The sequence below is a fragment of the Lithobates pipiens genome, unplaced genomic scaffold (assembly GCF_037356315.1).
Source record: "Lithobates pipiens isolate NorthernLeopardFrog02 unplaced genomic scaffold, aLitPip1_a1.2 Scaffold_22, whole genome shotgun sequence".
Taxonomy (NCBI): Eukaryota; Metazoa; Chordata; class Amphibia; order Anura; family Ranidae; genus Lithobates; species Lithobates pipiens.
In genome coordinates this window covers 301,729,887-301,755,551 of record NW_027507784.1, presented here as the reverse complement: position 1 = coordinate 301,755,551, position 25,665 = coordinate 301,729,887, and the positions used below count along the sequence as shown (strand labels likewise).

At 42.2% G+C, this 25,665-nt stretch overlaps 1 protein-coding gene across 2 annotated transcripts in view; it reads right to left on the bottom strand.

The window, feature by feature from the left end:
* Window positions 1-2,819: 2,819 nt before the first annotated feature.
* Window positions 2,820-25,665, bottom strand: part of TFAP4 (transcription factor AP-4) — a 45,492-nt gene continuing 22,646 nt past the window's right edge. The window contains exons 2-7 of one of the 2 annotated variants that reach the window (XM_077449261.1): window positions 18,050-18,215; window positions 13,370-13,468; window positions 11,126-11,296; window positions 9,631-9,771; window positions 8,961-9,125; window positions 2,820-8,211 (exon numbers count right to left, since the gene is read on the bottom strand). In XM_077449261.1, coding sequence (XP_077305387.1) covers window positions 8,038-8,211; window positions 8,961-9,125; window positions 9,631-9,771; window positions 11,126-11,296; window positions 13,370-13,468; window positions 18,050-18,215 — 916 coding nt within the window. In that variant the 3' untranslated portion in view covers window positions 2,820-8,037. The remainder of the gene's footprint in view (window positions 8,212-8,960; window positions 9,126-9,630; window positions 9,772-11,125; window positions 11,297-13,369; window positions 13,469-18,049; window positions 18,216-25,665) is intronic. The other variant, XM_077449262.1, reaches the window with a different exon arrangement.

The following is a 25,665-nucleotide window of genomic DNA, read 5'->3' as shown; positions in this document are numbered from 1 at the left end:
AATTCAGTAATTAAATTCAAAAAGTGAGACACACTTATTTCATATAGATGTGTTACACACAGAGTGATATATTTCAAGCATTTCTTGCTTTTAAAATTTGAGGATTATGGCTTGACCCCCATAGAGAATTTGTGGGGTATGGTCAAGAGGAAGATGTGAGACACCAGACCAAACAACGCAGACGGGCTGAAGGCCTCTATCAAAGGAACCTGGGCTTCCATAACACCTCAGCAATGCCCCAGGCTGATCACCTCCATGCGACACCGCATTGGTGCAGTAATTCATGCAAAAGGATCCCAGACCAAGTACTGAGTCCATACTATACTGTACATGGACATCATTTTCAGTAAGCCAACATTTTTGTACTAAAAATATTTTTTTTTAATCTGTAATATTCTAATTTTCTGAGATACTAAAATTTGGGGTTTTCACTAGCTGTAAACCATAATCATCAAAATTAAAAGAAAGAAATGCTTGAAATGGGTCACTGTGTGTAACGCATCTATATACAGTACCTTGAAAAAAAAAAAATCATACCTCTTGAAATTTTCCACATTTTGTCATGTTAAAATTGTAAATTTATTTAACCTGGATTTTATGTGACAGACCAACACAAAGTAGCAGGAAAATTATAAATGGTTTTCCAAATAAATATCTAAAAAGTGTGGTGTGCATTTGTATTCAGCCCCCTTTGCTCGGTTACCCCTAACTAAAATCTAGTGGAACCAATTACCTTCAGAAGTCACCTAATTAGTAAACAGAGTCCACCTATGTGTAATTTATTCTCAGCATAAATACAGCTATTCTGCGAAGCCCTCAGGTTTGTTAGAGAATCTTAGTGAACCAAGGAACACATCAGACAAGTCAGGGTTAAAGTTGGAGAAGTTTAAAGCAGGGTTAGGTTATAAAAAAAAAAATCCCAAGCTTTAAATTTCTCACGGAGCTCTGTTCACTCCATCATGCGAAAATGGAAAGAGTATGGCGCGACTACAAACCTAACAAAACATGGCCGTCCATCTAAACTGACAGGCCAGGCAAGGAGAGCATTAATCAGAGAAGCAGCCAAGAGGCCCATGGTAACTCTGGAGGAGCTGCAGAGATCCACAGCTCAGGGGGGAGAATATGTCCACAGGACAACTATTAGTCGTGCTCTCCACCAATCTGGCCTTTATGGAAGAGTGGCAAGAAAAAAGTAATTATTCAAAAAAAAAAAAAAAGCCATAAGAAGTCCCATTTGCATTTTGCGAGGAGCCATCTGGGAAACACAAAAAATATGTGGAAGAAGGTGCTGTGATCAGATGAGACCAAAATTGAACTTTTTGGCCTAGAAGAAAACGCTATGTGTGGTGGAAAACACTGCACATCACCCTGAACACACCATCGTAACCTTGAACCATGGTGGTGGCAGCATCATGTTGTGGTGATGCTTTTCTTCAGCAGGGACAGGGAAGCTGGTCAGAGTTAATGGGAAGATGGATGGAACCAAATACAGGGCAATCTTAGAAGAAAACCTGTAGAGTCTGCAAAAAGGCTTGAGACTGGAGTGGAGGTTCACCTTCCAGCAGGACAACAACCCTAAACCAGAGCATGGTTTAGATCAAAGCATATTCATGTGTTAGAATGGCCCAGTCAAAGTGCAGACCTTAATCCAGTGTTTCTCAAATCCAGTCCTCAGGCCCCCCCAACAGGTCATGTTTTCAGGATTTCCCTCAGATGAAACAGCTGTGGTAATTGCTAAGGCAGTGAAACTGATCAAATCACCTGTGAAAAATAATGGAAAACCTGAAAACATGACCTGTTGGGGGGGGGGGGGGGGCCTGAGGACTGGATTTGAGAAACACTGCCTTAATCCAATTGAGAATCTGTGGCAAGACTTGAAAATTACTGTTCACAGACGCTCTCCATCCAATCTGACAGAGCTTGAGATATTTTGCAAAGAAGAATGGGCATAAATGTCACTCTTTAGATGTGCAAAGCTGGTAGAGACATCCCTTAAAAAAAAAAAAAAAAAAAAGACTTGCAGCTGTAATTGCAGGAAAAGGTGGTAATACAAAGTATTGACTCGGGGGGGCTGAAATACAAATGCACGCCATACTTTTCACATATTTCTTTGTAAAAAATGAAAACCATTTATCATTTGTCTCCCACTTCACAAAAGTGTGCCACTTTGTCATATACAATCACAATAAAATAAATTTACATTTTGGTTGCATCAAAATGTGGAAAATGTCAATGAGGTATGAATATTTTATCAAGGCACTATAATGTGAGTTTTAGTTTTTGAATGGAATTACTGAAATAAATGAACTTTTTGATAATATTCTAAATTTTATGAGATGCACCTGTATAAGGAATAGTAAGCTGCGTTATATAAATTTTCACGTTAAAGAAACTAAACACCCATATTCGCTCCCATCGATCTTAAACATTTCTTATTCACATCAGTATACCGTTTTTTTTAAAGTTGGGACAAGTTGGTCTGGTTTTTAAATGTCATCTGTATCAGTATTAGCAAGGATTTCCCATTCACCAAGAACAAATCTTTAGTAGACTGGGGGAAGGGTCAGAACAATTGTGTTGTTACGGTCTTCCTATCCTGGTGACAACCGCTCTCCCCATTTCTTGTCCAGGTGTCCCAAGCATAGAAAGTCAGGGAAAAGCTCCCCAATGAGGTCACCTTCAGAAGCAGAACCCAGCAGAGGTTTTTACCTCCTACTTGTTCTATCCATAACCAAAATAGCCCAGATTTATTATTATCAATATATCCAGAAATATATTACTCTATATGGAGGTCTTCGTAATAAAAATAACACAACAGATTTCTAAAAAACAAGTACAAACATTTTTATTTTGTTTCTTTACAAAGGCCAATGCCTTGAAGGGTTTTTTTTAATGTCACTTTCTTAACAAAATATAAAATAGCTTTTTCTTTCCTCAATAAACACAAGAGCTGAAATGGTTAAAAAAAAAAAAAAATAGACAGGAAGAGCAATCATAGGTACAAAAGGGGGGAGGAGTGCTGAGCATGGGCGGGGTACCCTTATTTCCTATGCTGACTAGAATCATGCTGTAAAGATCAGCGGTATAGAGCTTAACCATCACGGAGGGGCCATTTTGTTGGAGACAAAGCCTACCGAGTTGAAGACATAATTGTGGCAAGAGATATGAAGGAATATATTAGTTTGATTACAGCGAACTATAGACTACTGCATGACTATAAATGCAAATGAGTGTGCGAGAGGAGCTTGAAGGAGAAGTTTAGGATTCTGTGCCGCAGCATCGGTCCCACGTTGGCTCTAAGCTCGTGAACTGAGCGATCACATGACCACTGATTGCTCAATTCTCGGTCTGCTTAAAGCAGAGGCTGTCAGCCATCGCTCTCCATTCTGCCCCTCCAGCTCTCACTGGAGCTCTGGGCAGAGGAGGCGGCAAGCCCACCTAGCTTTGACACTCAGCCGCGTGCTGAGAACCAAAGCCGGCTGTCAATCAGGGAGGCGGGTGGACCATGACAACATAGTTGAAATCTTTCCAGAGCCTGGAGCAGCTGTGTGACGTCACCTGACAGTGGGCAATAGCCCATTATAAGCCGACTCTGGGTGACAGAAGAGTAAAATTAAGTGCACTCCTGTGACCCACAAAAGTATAGCCAAACACGCTTTGGTCATACTTCTCTTTTAAAGCGACCCTATGCTCTTCCATGTAAGGGAAAAATTAATTAGGACAGTAAGACTTTTAGTAAGATGCCATAAGTCAGGTTAGACTTAATAGCTTGGGGAGGCTTCACCCTCAGTGCTGCTGGAGACCAGAGAACTCCCTATGCATATAACAAAGTTAGCTTTCAACCATACACTGACTGCCAGGGGGCTGAACAAAGAAATCCAACAAAATATCCATCCACGCTAAACAGTGTGGATGGACGAATCTACCAATGAGCCTGTTGAATTCTGTGCTGCTGCCTATCAGAATACTCAAACACTGCCTGCTTCTGATTGAAGGCAGGCGCTGTTCAGGTGACAACTTTCTACTCGGCCCCTTCGATTTTTCATTTAATGGATGTCAGAAGAAGTGGTGACAGGGCCTCCGTCTGATCATACCTTAGTTGGTTCGTTAGGAACCAGGCAAAGTTTGCTTGGTATGGCCAGCTTTAGTCATGCCTTGCCATTTGACAGTGCTCTGGCATTAGGATCCTTCACTTAATGAGTACTGTCAGACGAGCACTGGCCCAGCTCATAACCCACAAGTTGTGTTTTTTTCTGCAGTTTCCCACAGTGTTGAAAAGAAGTCAGAGAGACTAAAGCTGGCCTTACACCTACCCATTGTGGTAACACATGCCACTCTGTGTGGTACATTGTGGTGCCGTTTATTTAGAATTGCACCCCAATGCATTAGTACACTTTGCCACGCACCACAGCATACATGGCATGTGTGGTAGTGCCAAGCTTAAAAAAATAAAATAAGTCCACATTTTCCTTCCATTGCCATGTGTTAGCAACCCCAAATGAATGGGCTGCCTTAACACATCACACCCAAACATGAATGTGGTAACATCCCACAACAGAATGCCATAGCATGAAGGAAAACCTGAAGGTATGATCAGCTACTTTTTGGTCCCTGCCAAAAGTATTTCAAACTCTAAATCAGGGATATGTAATTAGCAGACCTCCAGCTGTTGCAGAACTACAATTCCCAAGAGGCATAGCAAGACTCTGACAGCCACAAGCACAACACCCAGAGGTCGGGGAATGATGGGGCATGTAGTTCTGCAACAGCTGGAGGTCCACTAATTACATATCCCTGCTCTAAGTGGACATTACCAAAGGTATTTTGCACCTCAACCTCAGATAATGTCACCAAGTCTTAATGTATGGGAACAATGGACCTCACATAAAAATTGGAGAAATAAAAAGACGGTGCGTATCCTAGAGCAACCAACTAGACACTAACGATTATATAGTTCAGAATAAAAAATAAAAATCAAGCAAGCAATTACTGGTTGCTGAGGAGACATGCCTACACTTTCTTTCCTGTAGTTCTAGCAAACCCATCCCTAGCGGTGTTCTCCAACAAAATGGCTTCCTTATTTGTGCATTTTTTTTTTGGTTTTCCCTTGTAAACTCCTTACTCTGAAATATTTATACACCTATATTTTTGTAACTTTGTGAAAAGCTTGCACCACTGATAAATCACAGCATGTTCCTCCGCAGGGAAAAACCAGGGAGCAAAAAAAAAAAAAAAAAAACAGACAAACAAATTTTCCAACAAAATGACAACAAGTAGGGGAAACTGCAGCAGCCTACCTAATAGTTAGCATTTTTTTACTGGCAGAATTATCACTGGCAAACAGGAAAAATAAAAATGACTTTTAAGTGCTTTTAGGGAAAATAAACGGTAAACTGTGGAGCAGTTAAGCACAGGTTCCATCTGGTTAAAGGAGAGCCTGCTTCTCCACACAAGAAAGCTTCATATGTCAATAAAACTGCATGCAGCTTCAAATCTCATGGGGGCAAAAAAATAAAATAAAAAAAAGGAATATAAACAAACAATGTGTTAAGTGCAGTAACCCATAGCAATCACTCATTTTTTTTACACCAATTTGATTGCTTCAACCTGATTAAAGTTAAAGTCAAATTGGTTACTATGGTTTACTGAACATCATTAACCTTTGCAGTGGCTTATTAAAAAAAAGGGACAGTCCATTCAAATTAAATAAGGTGGAGACTGGGGGGGGGGGGGGGGGGGCGGTGTGACTGACCTACTACACCTGGGGGCGCCAGTGGTGCAAGCTCCCACCCCTATGTGCTAGCTGCTGTGTTTTTTTTTCAAAGTTTTGAGTGTCCCCGCTCCTTCTGATGCATTATTATCCATGTTATACCCTGGATTTAGAATCAAGCAAGGAGAGCAGAACCCCTTACGATGGCTGCAGCAAGAATGCTAACATGGGAACAGCAAGATGCCATTCACACCTGAGTGTTTTGTCACATGATTCCCAAAACGTGACAGCACTCAAGTTGGAGAACCCTATTCTCAATGGGCCCATTCACACTTGCTGTGTTCTTTACTACATGAAGCTCAAAAAAGTACATGAGCTTCTTTTGGGGCAGAATCACACATTTCGAATACAATAGGAGTGCCCGGAAAAACGTGTATATATAAAAACATGTTCCAGGCGCTCCCATTTAAAAGCCTATGGGACCAAAATGCGTGATTTTACTCCTGTATGACAAGCTTTACTCACAGACGCACATAAAAAGCAATACAAACCAGCCTATACTCGCACCTAGTGTAAATGGGCCCTGGGAACTCACAGTCCCTGAGAGTTGTAGTTTAACTCTTTATCACCCATCAAACATGTAAATAGGTTTTCGATGGACTGACCCTTTAAATATATTTTTAAAAAGCCTGGAAAAGTAGCTTAGCACAAGATGTCTGTCAATCTGCAACCAAAGTCTAGGACAAAATAAAGTAGACCCATAGTGCTCATATATCACAGAAACCTACCTATTGAGCAGAAAATAGCAATTTACTAACTGGGCTAATCAATTCATTGTGTGTGATATATCCACTTTAAGTATGTTTGATGCCTAAAATGGCAAAAATAAATTCACGCGTAGGTTTTTTTTTCTTCCCCCCAAGAGCAAGATTTAAGAGGTCAGCCGCTTTAGCCTTCAAACTCCGTTTAGCTTTTACAGGGATTGCAATTTCATAGCAGGAAGAATTTTTGATCCGATTGGTGAAGGGTAGACGCACGGTTATCAGTGGCAAACAATGAAGCCAACCAAACGCCAGCAGACCGTCCTACCCAGTTTAACACCTTTAAAGGTAATCCTGTCTTCAAAACTATAAAACTTTTCAGTTTGTTAGAAACTAGTGACAACACTGCATCCTGAGACACGGGACATCTCGTACTGAGCCGACAGATTGAACGCTGGTTCAGGCAAAGATCGATGTCAGGCTCTGCTGTCCAAACGAGTTCAACCCTGAAGCAAAATAGCGACAACATTCATGTGCTCCAAAATATCGCAACTAAGCATATCATGATATAAAATTATTAACCAAACAAGCCTAACTTGTTTTGCTGGCTGAGTCCTCAAATATTTTTTTAACCCCTAGTAAACCAATTCTAGCTTCAGAGAAAATGCAAATCGATCAGAAAATGAAGGCCACAGCAGCAAATACTAAAGCAAAATATTTTGATGAATGGATGTCATAATCTTACATGTAGTGCTAAGACTTTGTGTGGGCTCATTTACAATGCAAAAAAAAAAAAGAGAAGAGCAGAAAATTTATATTCCCCACAGCGCCATCATGTGGTCTTAAAGAAGAAGGCCTGCACAATACTTTCAGGCAGTTAACAAGGGGAATATTTCAGGATAACATTTTTTTTTTTTTTTTTTTTAACTCAAACCAACAAATAGTGTTCGTTATGCTATCTCCCTACTGCGGTCCCATTCTGATGACGTTGTTTCCTATAAAAGAAACAGATGTCAAATATAGGTCTGTTATACGCGTGCTAGCTCTCTATAAAATATACAGAAGTATAAAATGTTTCTATAAATTTAGAAATTGCAAAGATAACTGTATGTATTGCACTAATACATACAGTATAGATTTTTGTACGGTGTCCTTTCAACAGCGGCAAGGAGGGACACTTTATAAAAGCTTATTTTAACCCCTTTTTACCAGTGCAGGCCTTAATCCCTTCCACTAGGAAAGACTTAAAGAGAACCTTAATAGGAATAGAGGGACTGCTGCAAGCTTTGGGACTATGTTTAAGGACCCCCCCACCACAAGGAACCTCCTCCTTTTTTTCTTTATTAGACCAGGGTAATCCCTTAGTGCGCTAACCCTTTTGCCCTCAACCGTATTACAGTATCTTTGTGGTCAGCGGTAGACCACCCCTAAAAACCCTACAAGATTTGGGAAGGAGGCTGGATGAAGGCAACTTTTGGTAGGGCTCCCTCTAGTACCCCTCGCAGCCTCCCCCCCCCCCTCCAGTTTCCCCCAGTCTCTCCCCACATGTGGGTGGGGCAGCAGATGTCAGGGGTCCTCCATGGTGTCGTCCTTGCTTTGCTCTGCACCACTGTCGTCGCATTCTGTGTCTGAAGCGGTGTCTGAATCTTCACATGGGCGGGGGGCATTCATGATGACAGCCCCCCGTTGCTCTTCTTCCTGCAGCTGCTTCTCCCTCGTGCCTTCTATATGCTGTATTGCCTAATGGAGACAGAAAGCAGTACAGAAAGTTAGTCTGCCAGCTCAAATAAAAAAAATCCTCAATTAGGCCTGTTAATACTTGACCAGCAATTTCATGCATACTTCACAAGCCATTCCAACCAACCCAAAAGCAAGTCTTATGCCCCGTACACACGATAGGACTTTCCGACAAAAAAAAACATGGAATTGTATTCGAGGATTGTTGGCTCCAACTTGTCTTGCCTACACGCAGTCACACAAATGTTGCCCAACAATTGCGAATGTTGTGACGTACGGTGAGCCGATAAAAAGGAAGTTCAATAGCCATGTGATATCCCCATTACGTACGCTAGTTTTACGAGAGAGAGAGAACGAGAGAGAACGAGAGAGAGAGAACGAGAGAGAGCGAGAGAGAGAGAGAGAGCGAGAGCGAGAGAGAGAGCGAGAGAGCGAGAGAACGAGAGAGAGAGCGAGAGAACGAGAGAGAGCACGAGAGAGAGAGAGAGAGAGAGAGAGAGAGAGAGATATCATACCCCTATACTTTTTACCAGACAAGAAACAGGAAGTTGGCTGTATAAGGTATTTACTGGCAGAAATTTTTTTTTCTGCTATACAAAGTTAAAACAACAAGGGCAGAAGATTTAATAGACGGAAAAATGAAAAAAAAAATGAAGTTCCACTTTAAGAGGAAAAAAAAAAAATGAGGACTGTACTGTGCACCTACTATTTATAAGACTGGCTTGTATCTTCTCTGCTTTTTCTACACTTACCTGCACAATGGTGTCCAGATTTTGACGTGACGTGGACACGGAGCTGATTACAGAGGAATGTCCCATGGTCACAACATTGACATGGTGAGAGGGTGGAGGTGGTGGAGCAGGCACTATTACTGTGGGGTGGTGGGTAGGTGCCAAGGGCAGATGTGGTGCCAGGAGCTGTGAGAAGAACAAAAAAAAAAGAAAGAAAGAAAAAAAAGTGTCAACATGCTGCAGAAAAATATTAAAAGGAAATATATATATTATACCATATATTAGAATATATATAGGCACCATATTTTGAGGCATTATTGGATGCAGGAGTGAGATGTTGCAATAAATACATTTTAAGAAACAGATCCACATTCCAAAGGCAAGTGACATTGTGACGTTGTATTATATTTTAGCTGATGTTTGGGAAAATTATTCATACAACCTGTTTTGCTACATGTTGGCAATTCAGCAAGTTGGCTAACTATGCTCAGACTTAAGCGGGCCATACATTATACAAATTTCTTGAACCATGTAGTGCAAGGGCCTGCCCGATTGCATACAATTTGAAAGTGTTTAGGTTTGACCTCATTATTATATAGTTTTGGTAAATGTAAAGAAAAATTGTACAATGTATGGCCTGCCTTAAAATAGGTACCGATGGGTAAAAAAAAAAAAAAAATGGATGACTCACCTGGGAGTGGAGGAGCTGCTCACTCCTGTCCAGCGACTCCGGTGACTGTCCCTGTGCTTTCCCTCCCTCATCTTCCTGCTGGATTTGCTGAGCTATCGCCTTCAACTTCTCAGGGTACATATGAGCATCCAGAGCTCGAACCTAGTAATAAGGTAGACCAATTAATTACTCCAAAAAACTAACCGATTTGAAGTTGATCACCCATTCTCATTGATCCCTCTCTATAATCGAAGTAGAAGGTCTCTAAAATTTTAAAAGCTACCAAAAAAGGTGTGTGGGTTGTCTATCCAAAAATACTCCTCTAACCAATATTACCTCCATAATAAATGGGATCTATTTGACAATTTGGGAACATTTAATAGTTTACCAACTTGTAAAGCAAACCTGGACCTTACCTTACTTTGGCAGTGTACCGCAGTACAATGCATGGGCAGCGTGTGTTTGTCATAAAGTGTTGTGGTAATACACATTAAAAAATGTGTAGTGCCATGCATTGTGTTAATGCACAGGAATATGTACATTTTACTGCACATTAGCACAATGCATAGGTGTGAAGCGAGCCTCGTTTGGACAAAAGGAAGTCTCAAAACATGCAGGGTCTGCTGTGCTGTCTCTTTTTTTAGCTAACTATAGTAAAATTCAAGGTTTGCCCTTATAGTTACCCTTGAAGATATTGTACACTTTCAAGTTTTTACCCGTGTTGTTTGTCTTAACTTGTAATAATGGGTTCACATGCCACAACTGCAGTTTGTAGTGCCATGGCAGATTGCTTAAGGCAGCTGGTCCCTAAGCGCCCAGGGGATAGGACAACTTCCTGCTCCATCCGTCTATGAATGCTTTGTCTGTTGGTGTCTGCCATCTCAAAATTATAGTGTAGCTCTCATCTGCACCAGCATCAGATTGAATGACATAGTGATTGACCCAGGAATTGTGAGATTCCAGCAATTTCTTCACAGGAAGTGTCATTTCTTAGACTACAGACAGGGGTCATGCATTTATCTGTGCAGTGCCATGCCCCATGTTTCAACAAAACAGACTGCTGACACAGCAATGTGAAGATTTACTCCACTATAGGTTGTGTGTTCAGGGCAACAAATGACACCATTAAACTACATGATCAATACATTTTTTGCAGGAGAAAAATAATTGCAAGCAGCAGGTATAAATGTTTACCATGCCCTTGAATTGTCTAGGACAGAGAAAAAGACTCCTGAAAATCAAAACAAAGGTAAAATTCACCCAAGCATAGTTTCTCTTTAAGTTGTCTCTACAGTGACTAAACGGGTATAAGAATTTGATTTGGTTATTAGGATAGAGAAACCAAGTATGTCAAATCACTCTGTCAGTGAGGCCTACCTATTGTAGTAATGAGCCAATAGAGTTCTCAACAAAAAGAATTGCATATTAGCGTCTTGTGTATTGGTAAGTCCATGTTGCACTGTATTCATACGATCAGCAGTAACAACTTTGCCTTAATAAAAAGTTCATTAGATACCTGCTCCTCCAGCATCATCCTGACTGAACGTTCCTTGTCTAGTTGTTGTCTCAGTTCAATCATTTCTCTCCTCAGATCATCTGCCTTCTCCTCCTCCCAGATATCCGGAGAGCCGATCCCTTCATCCTTGTCTTCTGCCCGCCGCCGCTTGGGAGAGGAGCCGCTGAATTCCTGTCACAAATAGAGGCCATTACTTTGACAATTCTGCTGCTGAAGCAGGGCAGCAAGTGGACAACAAAATCTTCAGAACATGTAAAACAAATTTTTAGCAAGTAAAGTTTACTGTTCCCCAGTTTTTCTTTTCAGTATAGAATAAAAAAAGATCAGCTAGATCTGCAGTCTCAACCACGGATGTGCAGCTTTAAAGTAGAATTCCAGGATAAGCCTAAATAATTATAAAAATGCTCCCTCTCCCCTCTTAAACCTGCATTGACTAACCGTTGTAACAAAGATGTATTTATTTACCAGTCACTGGCTGCAGGGGAAATGAGAGGGCTTTCCGACAAAGGCTGGCAAAGCCTGGGAGTGGTGACATCACCCACAGGCTTCCTATGGCCAATCAGTTGTCGTGTTCCCTCCTCTTCCCTGCAGTCGCTGTTGGCTGACATGAGGGAGCCGTATCACATGACCAGACATGAAAATAAGCAAGTGTATACATCTTTCCTACACAAGTCAGCATAGGTGTTAGAAGGGGGAGATTTGTCCAAAATGCCCAGGTGTGAATGACAAAACGAACATTTGACATGCAATTTATTTGAATGGCACCTAAAATCATGGTGTGGTTTTGCTAGTGCAATCAGGCTCATCGCGTGAAGATTGTTGCCCAAAAGAAGCTCCTGAACTTGAACAACGGGATTGCAGCATGATTTATCACACGGCAAAAATGCACCTCGTTTCTAGGTGCCATTCAAATGAACGGCATGTCAAATATGCTATGTGCAATTTGTAATTCACAACTGGGCGTTTTGAAATCGTGGGCAGAACCGCAGCAAATCTACCTGCAATTCAAGAGGCCCAGGTGGGAATGTAGCCTAAGTCAGAACTCCATCTATTCAACCACAATAGACCTAGGGGCTTTATTTATACCCAATATTGCTTGCATATAAACCAGGTCTTATCTCCATTAGTAAACTAACTTTGTATACCAGTGGTGGTCAACTTACAAGGTATAGGAAACTTATCTGGAGATCGGATATCATTTGAAGGGGATGCATAGAACATTCAGTATATGCAATGCTACAGAAGACTGTACAATACTGCATTATACAGGGGATGGTAAGAGGCTGTAAACATGCTGCAGTACATTGTCAGAGGCTGGGAACAAGATATGAGAGACTGCTAAAGATCACTGCCATTAAAGTCCCACAAATCAATGTTCTTACCCCCATTACTGATGTCCAAGGGCCATGCAAAAAGTTCCTAAGGGCTGCAGGTTAGGCAACTGGGTCAAATACTTTATAAAGTGGTATAAATAATAGTTCATCCTTGATTACAAAAATATAGACTACATGCCCTTGTATGTTATGAAAATCAAAGTCTTGTACATTTGTCAAGAAGCAGACTTAAAGAGTAACTCCACTTTTGTTGAGAAACAAACATTCCCCTCTGTGTGATCTTTGTACATTGCAAGGATTTTAACAAACTTTTGTTGCAGATTGCTACCTTTTGCTAATCTGTAGATATATCGGTTTGTCTGCGTCCATGTGCTAAGTGAATCCATGTGGGAGTGGTTTTATAATCCTCAATCAGCTGCTGCACCTGAAGAGCTTTAATGAGGAAATTACAGGGTCTGCATCCCTTTAGACGCAATTTCCTATTGGAAGTATTTCACCAAGGGGATGACAAAAATCTGACTTGTATCTTAGTACAGACTTTTCTTGGAAAATCAGTAAGCCGATCACACAAGCAGGAAATTACATTTGCAGGGGGCGGTCTGTACACCATCTGTATACAGAACACCTCCAGGTAGCCATATTGCATTTTACAGAAAATGACAGTGGAGCATATTGAAAAGGAAAGGTCATTTTTAATAACATTCAATTACATATACATGACGCAAGTCATATTGTATTTATTTCTTCTATTTGCTCCTTTCCCCCCCCACCCCCCAATGAAAGTGGAGTTACCCTTTAATATGTGCATATTGTATGGTTAGTATTTATATCTTCTGCTCTTGCACAATACACGCAATTCTGTAGCAGCAGTATGTGGTATGTATATTGCGCTCAGAGATTATTCTATTACCTGGATGAACCTTTTCAGTTGGTTGTTTTGCTGCAGCAACCTGGTTTTCTCCTGCTCCAGGGAGAATATATAGTCTGCCGTCTGTTGCAGTATGGCTGCCTGTGTTGGAGAGACACACAAAGTAGACATTAGAAGTATGCAATATAGCGAAGGCAACGCTCACAGTTTTCTTAGTGGCTTTTGGATGGCTATAAGATTCAACCTAGGAGACCACAAAACTGTACCCCACCATATCAGAGCAGAATTCAAGTTGACCCATTTCCACCTCAGCTCACTAAAATATCCCTGCAGGCTTTCAAAATTGTCCTTTAGCACTTGGAACCTGAATCTCTCGTCCCTAGTATGTTACTAGTCAAAGACAAATAGAGCTTTCATAATAACCGCAGTGCCCAGTGCTATGGCACCATTTCTAGGGAGGCTTATTGCTGTTGCTTTGAGTAAACCAAAGACAGTAAGCCAGTAGTACAATCGTAGTAGTTCAATCCTGCAATTGCTTTTTTTGCTGTGCAAAGGAGCAAACAAGAGAAATCAGGTGTAACAGACAGTGTAAAAGCACCTGAACCCACCCAAAACAATGATCTCAAGAGAAGAATGTGTGCTTGGTGGCATGTATTCCAAAGACTACATTTAAGGTCCAGGCTCATGCTGAATGGGTGCTTAACCACTTCAATACAGGGCACTTAAACACCTTCCTGCCCAGACCAATTTTGAGCTTTCAGCGCTGTCGCACTTTGAATGACAATTGCGCGGTCATGCTACACTGTACCCAAATGAAATTTTTATCATTTTTTTCCCACAAATAGAGCTTTCTTTTAGTGGTATTTGATCACCTCTACGGTTTTTATTTTTTGCGCTACAAATAAAAAAATACCAAAAATTTTGAAAAAAAAAATGTTTTTTTTTTGTTTCAGTTTCAAAACTTTGTAAATAAGTACGTTTTCTCCTTCACTGATGGGGCTACACTGATGGGCACTGATAAGGCGGCACTGATGGGCATCAATGAAGTGGCACTGATGAGGTGGCATTGATGGACACTGATAGGCGGCACGGATGGACACTGATAGGTGGCACAAATTGGCACTGATAGCTGGCACGGATTGCCATGGATGGGTGGCACAGGTGGGCATGGATGGGTGGCACAGGTGGGCATGGATGGGCGGCACAGGTGGGCACTCATAGGCGGCACAGGTGGGCACTCATAGGCGGCACAGGTGGGCACTCATAGGCGGCACAGGTGGGCACTCATAGGCGGCATTGGTGTTATACTGTACTAATGGATGCCAATCAGTGCCAAACAATAATGCATGCCAATCAGTGATGCCCATTATGGGCACTGATTGGCATCCATTGTGCTGACCATTGGCATCCCTGGTGGTCTAGGGAGGATTACCTTTTCCCTGGTGGTCTGGTGGCGTCCCTGGTGGTCCAGTGTGGGCATCCTCGGGGGGGCTGTGCTGATAATCGATCAGCACAGACGCCCCCTGTCAGAGGAGCAGCCGATCGGCTCTCCTCTACTCACGTCTGACAGACGCGAGTGAGGAAAAGCCGATCACCGGCTCTTCCCATTTACACTGTGATCAGCCGTGATTGGACACGGCTGATCACGTGGTAAAGAGTCTCCGTCGGAGACTCTTTACCGAGATCGTATTTGCCGGGTGTCAGACTGACACCCCGCAACAACAATTGCCGTGATGCGCGCCCCCGGGGACGTCATATGACGTCCAGTCAGGATTATCAAACCACTTTGCCGCCGTCTTTTTGTAATAGGGCGGGCGGCAAGTGGTTAAGTGGTAGTTATGTAGACAGAAGTGCTGTGAGACCAGTTTACCTTTTCTTAATTTTCTTGAAATGGATGTGAAATTTATTGTAGTACAGCCAAAGCTTGTTTAGCTGTACTTCTGTGGCTCACAGAAACATAGTTCCTTCTGCACTCCTGTGACCAGTTTTCAGCAGACGTCACAGAGCTGGTCCAGGCTGGGGCAATATTGCAACAATATGGTCGGGATATGCCCACAACCCTGGACCAGCACCGGTAGATAGTCACCAGCTCACTGCTCATTGAGCTCTGAGAACCCGGCAATCAGCGGTGTTTGATCGCTCGGCTCTCAGTCTAATTTCCGAAACACAAAGTTTGAAAGCTGGATCTAAAATTTTCAGACAATAAAATCGTATCGTTTAAATTCTGATCGTGTGTAGACAATTCCGACGGACAAAGTGCCACGCATGCTCAGAATAAATTACGAGACGAAAGCTATTGGCTACTGCCCTCTTTATAGTCCCGTCGTATGCGTTCTACGTCACCTCGTTCTGAACGATCGGATTTTCTGACAACTTTGTGCGATCGTGTGTATGCAAGACAAGTTTGGGCCAAAATCTGTCAGAAAAAATCCGACGGATTTCGTAGTCGGAATGTCCGACCATGTGTACAGGGCATTTGAGCGGCTGGGGACAGATGTACCATTGGACCGATGCTGCATCCACCTAGGTAAGTATTATTCTTGTGAAAAAAAAAAAAAAATGTTGAACTTTCTCTTTTAAACCTAAACACTGTTTGTATTTAGCGATTTATACAGCTCCCCATTTATATATTACCTTCCAGCCTCAGACCAGGTCTAATTAAAAACCATCAGGTAGCTTTAACCAATTAAGGACCGGGCCTTTTTCTAACACTTGTTGCTTACAAGTTAAAATTAGTATTTTTTGATAGACAATTACTTAAAGAGGAAGTAAACCCTGATGGGTTTACTTCCTCTTTCATTCCCTGCAAAGGCAAAGCATAATGGACTACTATGCATCGCATAGTAGCCCATTATGTGTCACTTACCTGACACAGGAGCCAGCGAAGTCGCCGCTGTCCCCTGTAGTCCGCCGCATCCATCTTGCTGGTGGCGTCTCGCAGCTCCGCCGCTCTTATTTCGCGAAGCCACGATGACGTCACTCCCGCGCATGCGCACGGGAGTCGACACGCGCGGCAGCTCCATTCTTGGAAATGCTGCGCTCAGTGCGCCTGAGCGCCGCTGTCTACGGCGCATGCGCTGTAGACATCGGTGCCCGTTTTCGGGCAAATATCTCCTAAACCATATAGGTTTAGGAGATATTGCTTGGACCTACAGGTAAGCCTTAATCTAGGCTTACCTGTAGGTCAAAGTGGTTTGTAAGGGTTTACAACCACTTTAAGACCCCAAACATTACGTATACATTTTTAGCAGAAACCCTAGAGAATAAAATGGTGGTTGTTGCAATATTCTATGTCACACTGTATTTGCGCAGCGGTCTTTCAAATGCAATTTTTTGGGAAAAAATACACTTTTATGAATAAAAAAACAGTAAAGTTAGCCCAATTTTTTGGTATTATGTGATGTTACGCCGAGTAAATAGTTCCCTAAAATGACATGCTTTAAATTGCGCACTCTTGTGGAATTTTGACAGACAGGTTACCAGTTTAGAGTTACAGAGGAGGTCTAATGCTAGAATCATTGCTCTAACAATCGCTAGGATACCTCACATGGGTGATTTGCACACAGTTTACATTTGCAGGTGCAAATTACGTATGCGTTCACTTCTGCGCAAATCCCTCCTTTGCACTTAAAAGCATTCAAGTTTGACCTTTTTTGAATACTAATATTTTTTTCTAAATCTGGCTCCTTTAAGGCTCCAGTAAACCAGAGGTGGTGTTGTGATGATGCGTCTGGGTTACTAGATCCAAGATCCAATCAAAGACGACGTGCCCTCCTGGTGCGGCTGCTTAGTCTCATCGTTTGTTATCACAAGAAAGTTAACTGTCAGCTCTAACAACAGTACTGGAGTGATGCCTGCGCACACACGTCATGAAGATTTACTGCACCCTTCAATGAATAGAAGAGAAAATTAGATTTTTATACTCACTATAAAATCCTTTCTTTTGAAGTCATTGAAGGACACAGATCTTCATGATGGAGGTCTCCTGCAGGTGACGACATCAAACCCATCCATCATGAAGATCTGCTGTGTCCTTCAGCCCAGGTCCACATTGGTACGATTTGGCATGCGATTTGACATATCAAATTGGCAGCTATTGCCAGCAATGTCTTAATCAGTGTGTCGCTGCAGCGATTCCCAAAAGTAGTTCTTGTACTACTTTTGGTAACTTCGGGGATGGGATTTGTATAGAAATCTGTCTGTCAAATCGCACCCGAAGTCGGACTTCATTGCTGGGTTGAAATCGTGCGAGTTCAGCTGAACTTGCACGATTTCTACCCCGCAACAATGTGAACCTAGGCTCAATGAACTGAAGAGAAATAATAAGTCTGCAACTAGTACTAACTTCAAATCTACTCTCCCCTGAGGGAAGCCAGTAAGGAAATCCAGCAACCCTTTCATAGATTTATATGTATACATGTTTCTGCTATTGGAAGTATAGGAGCAACAATGTAAGAATTTCTGAATCTGCAGCAGTTATATTACATAACCATATCAGATACAAAATGGTCATCTCCCATATCTAACTAACAGTTAAATTGCCCTTTACAAGGCAAATCATGCACAAAATATCCTTCAGGAGTTAATAACCAAAGACCGAATTTCCTGAAACAAGAGCATGTATATAAAAAGCACATACTACACATCACTGAGGTATTGCATCATTTACAGAATTTCCAAATATAGTTTCACCCCCCCACCGATAATGACCCCTCCACTGACCTTGCTTAGTTTCTCCCCATCTGTATGAGGGATTAGAGTTTTCAGAGACTGGAAACCAGCATTTATACTTTGCATTCGACGTCGCTCATTGCTGTTGGCGATTTCGCGGCGTATTCGCCTTTCCTGGTCTCGCTGTGTCTCAGGAGTCAGGGGGATATTGGCGAGGCTGAAACAAAAAAAGTTAAAGAAGAATATTAGTTGCTGATGCAGGATACCTGTGATGCTGATACAGTATTGGAGTCAACTTTCTTAAGGCTTCTTCACACAAAATTTTAGGCCCCTTTCACACTACTGTGACTTCGAAGTAGCGCAATTTTAGGGAATGCCTGTGTAAATTGGAGGTCTATGGACCTCAACTCACATCAAAGTCGAACCAAAGTAGTACAGGGACTACTTTGAAGTCAGTGCGACTTGAAGGCGCACAGATATGAATTTTACTCATTGGAAATCACGGGGTATGACTTGTCATGCGACTTTGATCCTATAGTGTTAGTATGGGTGTTAGATAGGGGTGCACTGAATGGTTTTTTTGGAGCCGAAACCGATACCGAAAATGAAAAATACACCAGGCCAAAAACCGATACCGAAACATATTTAAAAAAAACTATTTTTATACAGGAGATGGTCAGAGACTGGAGACATGGTACAGGAGATGGTCAGAGACTGGGGACATGGTACAAGAGATGGTCAGAGACTGGGGACATGGTACAAGAGATGGTCAGAGACTGGGGACATCGTACAAGAGATGGTCAGAGACTGGGGACATGGTACAAGAGATGGTCAGAGACTGGGGACATGGTACAAGAGATGGTCAGAGACTGGGGACATGGTACAAGAGATGGTCAGAGACTGGGGACACGGTACAGGAGATGGTCAGAGACAGGGGACACGGTACAGGAGATGATAAGACTGGGGACATGGTACAGGAGATGGTCAGAGACTGGGGACATGGTACAGGAGATGGTCAGAGACTGGGGACATGGTACAGGAGATGGTCAGAGACAGAGGACGTGGTACAGGAGGCGTCCCCCATTGCAGGCCAGTGTCCCCCATTGCAGCCAGTGTGTCCCATTACAGCCAGTGTGTGCCATTTTGCAGCCAGCCTGTGCAGGGAAGAGAGCCGCCTCCGCCGCCTGTTTGATCACAGCGCCGGGAACATCACAGCTTTAATTTCAATAGCTGTGTGTTCCCGGCCACGCGCCGTCACACACAGCCCCTCCCCCTTGTCCGGGCACTTTGATAGACAGATCATCCGTCCAATCCTGCGGGCAATCTGTCTATCAAAGTGCTCGGACAAGGGGGAGGGGCTGTGTGTGACGGCGCGTGGCTGGGAACACACAGCTATTGAAATGAAAGCTGTGATGTTCCCGGCGCTGTGATCAAACAGGCGGCGGAGGCGGCTCTCCTGCGCTATACACCCCCCATGATGGGCGGCACCACGCCCCATTTTCGGCTCCATTATCGGCCGTTTTTCTCTTTCGGCAAATTGCCGAAAAGGGCATTTTCAGCCGATATGTTTCGGCGGCCGAAATTTCGGTGCATCCCTAGTGTTAGAAGCAGCCCACTAAGTGCGAAATTCGAAAGATTTCTAAAGAAAATTCTTTCTAAATTTGACCCATGTATTGCCTGTCTTAGGGTCATATGAGGCTCTGTATTATATGAGCCATAGGGGTTGTTGGGTGCCTTAAACCCTTACTTCCCCTATGAAATCCACACTAAAGGCTTGGTATCAGATTTAACAATAACTCTACCCAAATGGCACTAAATTCCTCCCTTATATTCCTTTGTGGTCCAACATCTACCATAGCTTTTAGCTTTATGGGCCTACTAAAGTATTAATACATTAGGAGATATTAATCAATCTCACCCCCTCATGACAATAATAAAAAAAAAAAAGCTCTGAAAGCACAAATCTCAAAGATTTTTTAGAGATGGCAGTACTGCCATGCCTTTGCGTCTCAGTTGGGCTCCCTTGGGAAACCCCTGTCCAGAACACAGCATTAAAAAAAAAAAAAAAAAAAAAAAACAATAAAAAAAAAAAAAAGCTCCCCACCCCTCCCATTAGGCAAGTGGTTGAGAGATGTTCCTGATCTGGACAATGATGATTGGTCCAATAGGTGGGATTATACCTTCATCCACATTCAGTCTATCCAAGAGACTGCTTTATCCACTTAAAATTTCCAAAAGGTACCATTCCTTAGTCCTGCTAGATTAGCTGTTGTCTACCATTCTTTGTCTTCTTAAGGCCTCATACACACGGACGTTTTTACAGCAGCTTTTTTGAGCTTTTTTTGCTGCTTAAGAAGGCAACTCCATGTTATTCAATGGGCTCATACACACCATGGCGTTTTTGAGCTGTAACAGGCATGGTCGTCTTTAAGCTCCAAAAAAAAACAAAGACCAGCGCCTTCAGAGGCTCCAGCGTTAGAGCAGTTTTGACGCTGACGCCGGAAAAAAGCTCAAAAATGCTCATTTACGCTATACTGACATTTTTAAGCTGTAAAAATATTTATGTGGGTAATTTGAGAGTGGAAAATAGAGGGATTTTCTTTTTTTTTTTTTAAAAGTGCCTTAGCGTTAACGCTTAAAAACGTCATTAAACGCGAATTGACGCCAAATCAAAACGCTAATAAAATCGCTTTTTTAACACTGCTTTTTTCCCCAGGTGTTGTTACTAGCTTTACAGCCTGTTTTTTAAAATGTCCGTGTGTATGAGGCCTTAAGGGATGGTAAACTCTTGGGTTTTTTCACCTTAAATAGTGCCCATTCTCATCAATGCCACTTTGGAAATTATTTCTGTGCTATTTGGCTCCACAAAATAGTCGCACTACATAATCGTGTCAACTTGCATCACAGGTGTGAACTAAGCCTTAAGCTACATTACACCAGTAGAAAATTATTCAAAATAATTTTTGAAACATTCTTTTTATTTTCCAATAGTTAGTGGGATCAAATCAATGTTAATTTTTAACCAAAATTTGAGGGCTTTCAAAATAAAATTAGCTGACTTTGTGATGGCAAGAAAGAATGCTCTGAAGAGCAATTTTTTTAGACTTTGTTAAAAAATGTAAAATAAATTCTACTGATGTATTGCCAACTTTGAGGCTCCATGCACACTGAAGCTGATAAACTGCAGTTTATTGGAGTTTGGGCGTTTTTTGTAAAAGCCCATAAACTCCACTCTATGTTAGCCTATGTGTCCATGCACACATGGACGTTTTTCAGCTTTAATGAGCAGTGGAGTTTATGGGCTTTTTTCTGAACGCCAGAAATTCGCGTTCAAAGTGCCGTTTTTCAGCGGCAAAAAACGACAAACGCTCATTAACGCTCATTAACGCTCGTTCATTAGTGTTCGGCATTCTATTTTTCAATGCATTGTGGGATTTTTGGAGTGTCCTCTGTGTATTTTTATAAAAAACGCCCATTAACGCTAACGCTGTAAAACGCTCATTAACGCTAGTATAAAACGCTGTTAAAAGCAGGTTTTTCAACCAGCGTTTTCTGCCAGCAATCTGGCGTCCAGAAATAGCTTTTTTGAGCTTCAGTGTGCATGGAGCCTTATACAGTAGTGACAGATAGTTGGTGGGGAGAACCACTGGATCCAGCAAAGAACATGCCATCTGACACACCCTGGTGCTCAGAACCTTCAAGAACGAAGTTCCTACAAACCCCTCCGACAGAGAACAGTAAACCTACCACTGACAAGAAAATCTGCTCCTATTTCTGCCTATCCCCCATACCCCCCTTATCTAGAGTGCCCTCAAATGCCTGGTACTTCCAGGTATGAGGCACTTATGTGCCACGGTTCAATGCCTGTACAACCATTGCATGGGAGCTGGAAAAGTTAGGAATTTTGGGAGTACCAGCATCAGATCTTGGCAGTGGTGGTCAGAATCATAGGTGAGAATGGATACCTTGGGGTTGATTTATTAAAACTGGAGAGTGCAAAATCTGCTGCATCTCTGCATAGAATCAAATCGGCTTCCAGGTTTATTTTGGCAACACTTAATTGAACAAAGGTGAAGTTAACAGCGGATTGGCTACCATGCACAGCTGCACCAGATTTTGCACTCTCCAGTTTTACTAAATCAGCCCCTCATGTCTGCTATGTATCAACAGGCTCAGCTTGTGTCCCCACATCCCCAGGGCCACTTTAGCTTAGGCTAGTGGCATTATTAAAATGGATTGCTGATTTTTTGCTGGGGGCTAGTGCAGATTGTACTGTGGGTCTCTTATCAAGATGCTTGAAGCAAGTGATAATGGTGCTGCCAATAGCAACCAAAGTCCAACTGTCCTACCTTAGAATATTATATGCAGGAATCAGGTTTCTTAAGGCCAACATACATTTTGATATAGAAGGCCTACTGCTAAACTATGCGCACATATCTTTAACGAACAAAGCAAAGTAAATAAACATGATTGCATGTCCTTTGTTGCAGGCGCAAGGCACTGAAAGGGTTAAGGTGGGTGTTTGTTGTACACCGGCCAGCATAATATGACCTATTAGGTGCCTCTGTGTGTGGGCCCTCTCAGGAAAGGATGGAAGCCGGAACCAAGAACCCCCCCCTTTCATCCCCTCCTGTCTGCCCTCAGGCCTCCGTAATAATTTCCAGATGACAGTACAGGGGGAGAATGAAGGCAGCTGACCCCCTCAGGGTTGAATGAGGGAACTCCAGCTTCCTGCCCCCACCAAAATCTTAACCCCTCCCGATATAAGGGATTAGTCACAGGACGTGATTAACAAGAGGACAGAGCATAGCAATAAGACACCTCATGCAGCAATGGGATAGTGAAGAAATGTTATCTTCATTTCATGGATAATAAAAAGGACTTTGTTAATCTGGCTCAGCGGAACAAAAAAAAAAAAAAATTCTCCAATTCCACAGTTATCAGTTAACATGCACACGTTATTTCTTTACGATGAACAAAATGGCTTCAGGCATCCATTTTGTGCCCCATTCTATAGAGAGGTCCTTCATTTCTGAAGACATTATAGGTGCTACCTTGAGACATCCAGTGGTGGCGGCCTAAGAATTCATGATGTGAGCACCAAAAATGTTATAAACAAAAAGTTACAGAAACATGCACATTGCGACTGGGCAAATGTCCACATTAGGCAAGACTGCTGAATCCCAACAGACAGCACTGACCTAAACATCAACCAGTATTTAAGAAAGACTGCCTTGGGATATAACTGCTGTCTTACGTACATGGTCTTTCTAAGATTGGAATTGCCTTTGAATATCGATGTCCTCAAACATTGGAAAAACATGCACACTACGACTGGGCAAACGTCCACATATGGGGTATAGGGGATCCTGAGTAAAGATAAAGGTTGGGCGCGTTTAGATGCTCCTCCAAACCCATATAGCCAAGCCCAGCATGAAGCTGTTGGCTATAATGGTCATTCCTCACCCCCCCCCCCCTAGCTGTACATATACAAGGGACAAGTATACACATGGCTGCAGGGTGAAGACCTCAACAGCAGATGATTGGTCCATTACAGGTGGCAGCTAGGTATGAGCTCAGGCGCGTTCGCATGGAACACGTGCAGAGCCCGCCAGGAAGTCGGCGCAGTGCTGCGCTAATCACAGGCAATGAGACATTGCCCGATCTCTGCAGCCGCACATCTGGGCAATGTCTCACTGCCTGTGATTAGCGCAGCACTGCGCCGACTTCCTAGCGGGCTCTGTATGTGTTCCATGCGAACACACCTGAGCTCATCCCTAGTGGAGCAGACAGTGATTATTGCTAGCGGCTATATATTTATTCGTAGGTAAAACCTGGCATGCTGGTTGTACTAAAGTTGATCGATCAACTTGGTACATTCACCCTGCCCATACACGGTTCCAAACTCAGCCAGTTCCTGCTAAACCGGCTGAGATCCAAACCTTGCATGGCCTGCCTCAGAGAGCCCCTTGCCATGACAACTTGCAATAGCTGCCTATAGGAATGTGCATAAAGTAAGCACTTTCATTGCGGCAGCGCAAAAGCTTAGCCTAGCAGAACAGCTCGATGATCGTCTGTGACAATATGAAGCTAAGTTTATGAATATGAGGACATTAACCACTTCATACCCCGCCCATAGTCAAATGACATCCGCAGGAGGGATCTTCCATCCTTGACGGGCATCATATGACGTCCTGGGCTTCCCCGGCGTCCAGGGGGCGCCTGCCGTGTCACTCGGGAGCATATGCTTGTGCCCTGGGGCTGCGATTGCCGGCAAAAGAGCTGGGACATGGATCTGTGTGTGTAAACACACAGATCCAGGTCCTGTCAGGTGAGAAGAGACTCCTCACCTTGCGAATCCCCTTCCCCTCACTCCCTAGGTAACACATTTAACCCCTTGATCGCCCCCTAGTGTTAACCCCTTCCCTGCCAGTGACATTAATACAGTAATCAGTGCATTCTTATAGCACCGATCGCTGTATAAATGTGAATGGTCCCAAACGCTATAACTTTTGCGCAAACCAATCAATAAATGTGTATTGCGATTTTTTTTTTTTACCAAAAATATGTAGAAGAATACATATTGGCCTAAACTGAAGAAAAAAAATATATATTTTTTTTTAAATTGTGATATTTATTTTAGCAAAAAGTAATAAAAAATTGTGTTTTTTTCAAACTTGTCACTCTTCTTTTGTTTATAGCGCAAAGAATAAAAACCACAGAGGTGATCAATTACCACCAAAATCATTTGGGTACAGTGTTGCATGACTGCGCAATTGTCATTCAAAATGCGACAGAGCTGAAAACTGAAAATTGGCCTGGGCAGGAAGGGGGTGAAAATGCCCTCTATTGAAATGGTTAAACTACCAAAAGGAAAGTTCAAAACTAAGGCTGGCCATACATTATACAATTTTCTTGTACAACTTTCCTTTAGATTTACCAAAACCATATGAAAAGGAGGGTAAAACCTAAACACTTTAAATTTGTATGCAATTAGGGAAGCCCGTACACTACATAGTTGTAGGTAAATCTAAATAAAATGTAATAAGAAAATTGTATGGTGTATGGCCAGCTTAATCCTAGAAAGTATTATTTTACCAAAAGAGTAGTTAAAGCTTAGAATAGGCTCCCAACAATTGTAGTTCTGTAGATCTTTAATCAAGAAAAAAAAAAAAAAAAAAGATATATATAGATATATATATATTTTTTTTTCAATGGGGCAGTTGATAGACCACTTATGCAGGCCATACACGGTCGAATTTCGAACGAATTTACTTTTCAAAATCAGAAAGGTCTTTTTTTTTTTTTGTGATCCGACGATGCCACCATTGATTTTTGAAAGCCTTCAATTTAACCTCATGTTGCTACAGAAAATAATTTTTGTGTCCGGGAATCTTCTTTTCTCTCTGTAAATTTTCTTTTCTTGTACATGCGCATTTTTTTCCTTATTACATTTCCCGCACAATTCGCCCATCGTTGATTAGAAAATAGTTTGTTTTTCAAAAAATTTCCAACATGTCCGATTCCTCAAATTTGATTGCTGCATGAAAATCAGCTGTTGCTGCAGCCAACTAATGGTGCGAAATTCGTATGAAAATTCTTAGATACGATTTTCGAAAGAAAATTCTTTCGAAATTCAAACCATATATAGCCAGCTTTAGTCTTTT